This window comes from Prosopis cineraria, unplaced genomic scaffold (genome assembly GCF_029017545.1).
Source record: "Prosopis cineraria cultivar Desert tree isolate PC_DT_omini unplaced genomic scaffold, ASM2901754v1 PC197, whole genome shotgun sequence".
In the NCBI taxonomy this organism is placed as follows: domain Eukaryota; kingdom Viridiplantae; phylum Streptophyta; class Magnoliopsida; order Fabales; family Fabaceae; genus Prosopis; species Prosopis cineraria.
In genome coordinates, this window is record NW_026555524.1 from 1 (window position 1) to 7,304 (window position 7,304).

At 27.6% G+C, this 7,304-nt stretch overlaps 1 protein-coding gene across 1 annotated transcript; it reads right to left on the bottom strand.

Annotated features, from left to right (window-relative positions):
* Positions 1 to 4,904: 4,904 nt before the first annotated feature.
* Positions 4,905 to 7,104, bottom strand: LOC129295828 (L-type lectin-domain containing receptor kinase V.9-like). The gene has a single exon (XM_054934402.1). The coding sequence runs from the start codon at positions 7,039 to 7,041 to the stop codon at positions 5,014 to 5,016; it is 2,028 nt and encodes a 675-aa protein (XP_054790377.1). The 5' UTR covers positions 7,042 to 7,104; the 3' UTR covers positions 4,905 to 5,013.
* Between the last annotated feature and the right edge of the window lie 200 nt (positions 7,105 to 7,304).

The window sequence follows — 7,304 nt, forward strand, 5'->3', positions numbered from 1 at the left end:
GTATATCAATGATGTAGTATCATGATCAATAATGGAGTTTCCTCTTCAATGTCCAATCCCTCTTCGTAATATTTGGGAAAAACAGAGAGGAAGAGAGAGGAAAAGCTCTATGATGATGATGGTAATTCAGGAAAATTAGATAAAAATTTTGATGAAGAAAAGCATTGTACGAGAGATAAATTCAGATTAAAAAATTTGATGAAGAAAATATTCAGAAATGATAAATCAGGGAGGGAGCACGCATAATCTAATTTTTAATGATAAAAATGAAAGATTCAATCACATAATAAAATTTTTTAAATAAGATATATTCTATTTTAATAATAAATTTATTCTAAGGACCAAAAAAGGAAAGACACATCTAATTGATTTCATGAATAGGTCATATTTAAAAATATCTAAAAACCTCATCCATGATTTATGGGAGTTATATTTTTTGAGGTCATTGAGCTAATTTTCTCCAACTAAATTTAAGATATGATTTATAATTTGTAATTTAAATTTAAATTTAGATATTATTTTTTATGCTTTTAAAATTTTAAATTCAGTTATTTAAAGGGTATATTAAGATATTAAGAAATTTTATAGGATATAATATATATGTATATTATTAACTCCATGATTCTAGAAATTTAAATTTCCAAAAAAAAGTCTAACTATTATTTTTATGTGATCAAAATTTGAATTTAATTATATTTTTCTCTCTCTTCTTATTTGGATTATCACAAATAGGATGTCAATGAACTCAAATATAAGTATAATTTTATTGTCAAAAGTCAATAAAAGAACAAAAAAAGACAAGCATACACGTACCATCGCTTAATATAGTGCTTGTTTGGATTTTAGTTCAAAATCAATTAATTATATAAAAACAACATTTTAGTAAAAATTACTCAAACATTTATGTTATATGTTAAAATTAATTAGGAATTCAAAATCATACTTTTTTAAAAATATCCAAACACTTATTATACAAAAACAATTATGAATATAATACTATGATTTTTTTTTTAAATATCAAACACCTCTTATTAGGTCAAAATCAATTATGAACAAAAAAATTATTTGTAAAATAATTTATATAATTTTTGAATAAATTTTTAGAAATTTATAATTGAAAAGCATGTAATAGTTACTTATGAGATAATCATAATTTTAGGTTCATAATTAATTTTGACATGTACGGAGATGATTGAATATTTTTAAAAAGAATCATAATTTTGAGTTGATAATTAATTTTGACATGTATATTGAGTGTTTGAATATTTTTTAAAAAATATAATTTTTAATTCATAATTTATTTTAACACGTAACATGGGTGTTTATACATATTTTACAAAACCATGATTTTTCCTTATTTTTAATTCTATTTTTTTATTTTATTTTTTAATTTTGATTAAAATTACTTTTATTAGTCAATTATATATCACATAACATAATTAATTATATTTTAAATTAATCATATTGATCAATTTTTTTATAATCAATTATAACATGTTAAAACATACCCATTATTATCTAATTTTTGTACTTACATTCATACTCATTCGCGTGCTCATTAGGATTAGGAGTAATCTTAACCTTTCATTTCAATCCAAATTAATCCTTGTTATTAATTTAAATTAATTTTTAAATATTTTTAGTGTTATATAATAGTTTTGATAGGATATTCTAGAAGGAAATTTCTTCTTCAATCCTATTCTCATGTGAACGGGCCGCATAGTTAGATGCATGGTTAGGGGGCCCATCCTATTGCCGCCTCTAATGCATGTGCATTTGTGTGTGGCTAAGGTGACTGACCTCACCAATATTTTTATTTTAAAAAAATCTAATCTGCCCCACCATTCATATGCATAATTATTATTTTTTATTTGTATATCATTTATACATAATAAAAATATTAACTTTTTATTAGTACTTGTGGTTTTTTAGAGTTTCTATTATATCTATAAAAAATTTATTATCTTATTTAATATTATAAGACACTTTTAAACAATTTATGTCACAAACTAAGTTAATAAAATTTAAAATTATATATTCTTTTTATATATATCATTATTTCATAAGTTACCTCAATTAACATTTTTTATTAATTATACCTTTAATTTTTTTGGCCAAACAAAAAACCATAATAATTATAGATTCAAAATATTTAATATTTTTAAACTTACTTAAAAAATTTTTTCCTTATCAAAATGAGGTTGTTTTCAAGAAAGATTTTTGGAATATGAAAATAATGAACTTGTTGATAGCGTCTCAAATATTTTTCTAATTAAATTTAATTGTTATTTAAATGTTTATAAAATTGCGTGGAATTATCATGACGCGACAAAATTGAGTAATAAGTTAACAATTCAAGATTTTGTATTTTAAAAGTAAAATAAAATTGACATTTCTCTTTTTTATTAAAAAACTAATGGAGTTGACATGAGCCCATTGAGATGATTGGATAATACATAAACATTGTTAACATAGAAATTTAATTCATAATGTCATCTTATTAGATCTGATTAGCAAATTTTTTCATTTGCAGAATTTTTTTGGGGAGATAGAAATAATATAATTGCTTTTTTTTGATTATACTTAATCTCTTTCATCAACAACTATGATAAATTAATGAAAAAATTAAATGTAAATCTTGTGGAGTATACTTATTTATAAATAAATCTCGTGAAATTTAAAAACTATAGTCAGGTTTCTTAAAATATGAATATAATTTGAATATGGAGTACGAAGATAATACTGTCCTATTGAAAGTGACAATTGTAAAGTATTGAAATGTGAATAATTATAGATGTGATAGTTGTAAATAATTAATATTAAATTTTGTCGGCGATGCATGATTGACTAAACTATTATATATGCAAAGTTATTGTCCTAAAATATTGAAGTGATGGTTATAAATTATTAATGAAGTAGTTGTATATAGTTAGTATTAAACTTGTAATGAATGATCAATTTAACTATTAAATATGTGAAGTTATAGTTGTAAAATATTGAAATGATAACTGTAAATTACTGATGAATTACTTGTAAATTATTTAATTGATGTAATATATTTTTAATAAGAGGCTTTATTGTTCTTACATCATAATTTTAAATTACATTGAGGTCATTGCTGTAATTTTTGAATTTTATGAGACTTCCTTATAAATAATTTTACTTTATGAGATATATACATAATTTTTCCTAAATTAATCCCCACTGATAAACTAATATTTGTTTGAATATTTAATAAAAAAATTATATATATGTCTTGTGGAGCTGGCTTATTTATAAATAAATCTTGCAAACTTTAAAAACTACAACTAGATCTCTTGAGATTTGAGTGTAATTTAAAATTTAAATAAAAAAAAATAATATCCCTATTAAACATATATATGTTACATCGTTCAGATAATTTATAACTATTTCATTAGCAATTTACAGCTCTAATTTTAACTTTTTACAACTGTAACTTCATACATTCAATAATTAAACTGAAACTGATCAGTTTAATTAGTGAATGTATGAAGTTACGGTTATAAAAAGTTGAAATTACAGCTGTAATCAGTTTAATTAGTGAATATATAAGGTTATGGTTATAAAAAATTAAAGTTACAGTTGTAAATTACTCATAAAATAGTTGTAAATAATTAATGTTAAATTTTGATAGTAATGAATGATTGTTTAACTATTAAATATGTGAAATTATAATTATAAACAATTAAAATTATAATTATAAATTACTGATAAAGTAGTTATAAATTAATTATTTAATTGATGTAATGTATATTTAATAGGAGTATTATTGTTTGTAGCTAAATTTTAAATTATATTCAAGTTCCAAAAAATTTAATTGTGATTTCTAAATTCTGTGAAACTTATTTGAGAATAAGTCTGCTTTATGAGAATTTATATAATTTTTTATATTTTACAATTGTATAATATGTGATCAATAAATGTTGGAGTTGGCTATTTCTCTCTGTTTTATAATATTTAGCAAGAATTAACTTTAATTTTTTTAAAAAAATATTATACAGTTCTAAATTATTCTTATGATTTTTTATATTATAAAAGTATTTAATAAAATTTTATTTTAAATATTATAAAATTAAAAAATAAATTATCAAAATTTGCATTTGATCCCCCACACTTTCACTCTTGGTTCTGCCCCTGCGTGTGAAAGACTTGGCTCACTAACAATTGGAGTCTTCATCAATATAAATATTTATATCTAAATATAAATTTATATCTACGTTGAAACTAAAAAGTATATAAAAATTTTCTTTTGCTTAAATATTTATATTTTTAGCTATATTATTTTTATTTAATTATAAATTTAGGTTATTATTATTAATTGATTCAATATATTATCCAGAGAATCTAAATACACCAAAAGAGAATTAAATAATAAATAGTACTATTATGCTACAATTAAATTGTAAGGAATCAAATGCAACTATCAAAATAATACTGGCGAGAGCAAAAAGTTGATACAAATAAAAAGGAACAAGCCTATAATTTTGTTTATTTACACATACACCAGTGTACATTTGTATTGAAACAAACATATAATTAAGACTTAAAAAGATAATTTTACTCTTAAATTATATGTCTAGGAGTGCTGGGATCAAAAACTCATTTTTTATAAAATGTTTTCCTCCAGTATTTAAAAATAGTGTAATATTACTTCCTATTGTTAATAAAAATTAACTTCAATAGTTAATTAACAAGAAAATTATAGAAAAGACTTTAAAAATTACAAATAAGTATTCAAAAAATTATAAATATGTACATATTGAAAAAAATGCTTTTTTGTCCTTTTTTTTTAAATTTTTGAGATTTTTTTCTATAACTTTTGCATATCTTTTTGTAATTTTTGATCAATGGCCAAAATTAATATTTATTTACTATAAAGGCAATATTGCATGTTTTCAAATGTTGTTACACTGCAAATAAGTTTAGGGTTCTAGACAGCCTTAAATCTATAATTTAAATGCCTAATTACCATTTGGCCCTGTAATTAATCAACTAGCGGCCCCTGGAGGCAAATGGTTCTGTGAAAGTGATAGAAGCAATAGAAGTCTGCCCAGTGGGAAAAGTAGAGGATGATGAAGATCCTTGACCAGACCAGCCACCAAAATTTCTAAACTTGATTAAGTCTGATAAATTATCAGGAAACTGAGAATCTCCATCCAAAATTTCCACAATAGTAGAAATCGTAGGCCTAGCTGAAGCAACAGGGTGTGAACACAGCAACCCAAGTTTGAGCACCAATTCAGCTTCTTCCACCACATATTCATCCCCCAATCTGCTGTCCACTGCTTCACACATGTCTCCCTCATCCAAACACACCATAACCCATTCTACCAGCAATACTTTCTCCGGCGAGGTTTGCGTTTCGATCGGCCTTCTACCGCAAACAACCTCCAACAGAAACACCCCAAATGAATATATATCAGTACATGTGCTTGATTTTCCACTCTGCACATTTTCAGGGTCTATGTAGCCCGGAGTTCCTGCTACATGAGATGTTTGAGGATCATTTCCATGGTCCCATAGCTTGGCAAGGCCGAAATCTCCCAGTCTACCATTCATGTCATTGTCAATCAGAACATTGGCTGGTTTGATGTCTCTGTGGACGATGACTTGAACCCATTGCTGGTGAAGATACAAGAGTCCAGATGCCACATCTTTTATGATCTTGAATCTTTGTTTCCAGCTGAGTATGCTGTTTGGAATGCGGTAGAGGAACTTGTCTAGGCTTCCATTGGGCATGTAGTCATAAATTAAGAGGAGTTCTTTTTTTCTTCTGCAATAGCCAAGAAGTCTTACCAAGTTTGGATGCCTGAGACGGCCGATGGTTGCGATTTCTGCTATGAATTCTTTCATTCCTTGTCTTGAATCATGAGAAACTCTTTTCACTGCAATTTGAACATTGGAAAATGGTAGAGTCCCCTTGTATACTCTTCCAAAACCTCCTCTGCCAAGAAGTTGTCCATCTCTAAACCCTTTTGTTGCAATGAACAAGTCTTTGTACGTGAACATATGAGGCCCATACAAGACTTGCCAATCTTCAAGAACTTGAATGAATTTTCTCCTCCTCGAGATCATGATCGCTCCATAAATCAAGATTAGAAGGAAAACCACACCCACTAGTAGTGGTGATATAACTATCAAAACTTTCTTGTATCCTTTCCCTCCTCCATCGCTTTCATTTGGATCTAAAATCCCAGGAATGTCAGGAAGGCGAGAAAGATTAATCTCCTTAGGTTGACCGTTCATCTGGAAACTCCAACCCAGTCTGTAATGAGATGAATATGACCCGCTGGAGGATGAGAACCCAACATACATAAATTCAGAGAAATTAGAAGAAAGATCTCTTGTCATCAGTGTGAGAAGAGGAATCTCAGGTTTAGGTATGTTTATGGGATGAATTGTGACACTGAGCTTCTGATCTTCACTGTCATATTCAACCCAAACTTGCATCGGTTCTCCACGTGTAAGACCTAGCTTTCTGAGATGACCACGATCAGTATAGTATCCTGCAGGAGAACTATTGACAGAGACCAACCCATTGATATCAATTCCAAGATGATTATCATCAATATCATGAAACTGAAAATCCTCGTCAGTGTCAAGCTCTATTGCGACAATATGATTATAACTTTCACCATTGTTGGTAGCATTGAATAGGCCAAGATACTGGTTTGGCAGAGCTTGAGGAATACCTCTAGTAGGTGAGATAGCCAAGGCGAGTCCGTGGCCGTGAAATTCAGGATTGGTGGCTACTATTGCAAAGATGAAAGTGGTAGAGAAGGAGAAGATAGAAGGAGAGGTATTGGAATTCTTGAATTGAAGAGGAAGATTGTAGAAGACTTGCCAAGCTTCACTTCTACCACCATCGGTACGTATTACTTTGGCTGTCAGATTGGAATGCTTGAGCTCTTGATCGCCCATCTTGAAGTGTCCATCATAAGTGAATCCAACATTATTCATGTTCTTGTCTGAATATGCTATGTTCAGGAACAAACACAGCATGAAAATGGTGATAGACATGGTCGGCTTCCTTAAACCTGTGGAAGTTTCTGTTTTCTGGTTTGAAGAGAATGGATCCTATGTTTATTTTCAACAAAAACATTGATTAGAGATGAAGGAGATAAATGATTATTTCGAATGCTTGGAGGACACGTGGGGTTTGACGACTTTAATTGGTAGACTATTTCTTCCTCAATATCAATGTCCCCCCCCCCTCCCGGTGGTTTTTTGATAATATCAGTGTTTTCTTCTTTCTTACTCATCGGAAGTTTCATATTTGTTTT

What these genes read in the sequence shown, in the direction of transcription:
- LOC129295828 (XM_054934402.1), bottom strand. Translation starts at nt 7,041, where the DNA reads ATGTCTATCACCATTTTCATGCTGTGTTTGTTCCTGAACATAGCATAT.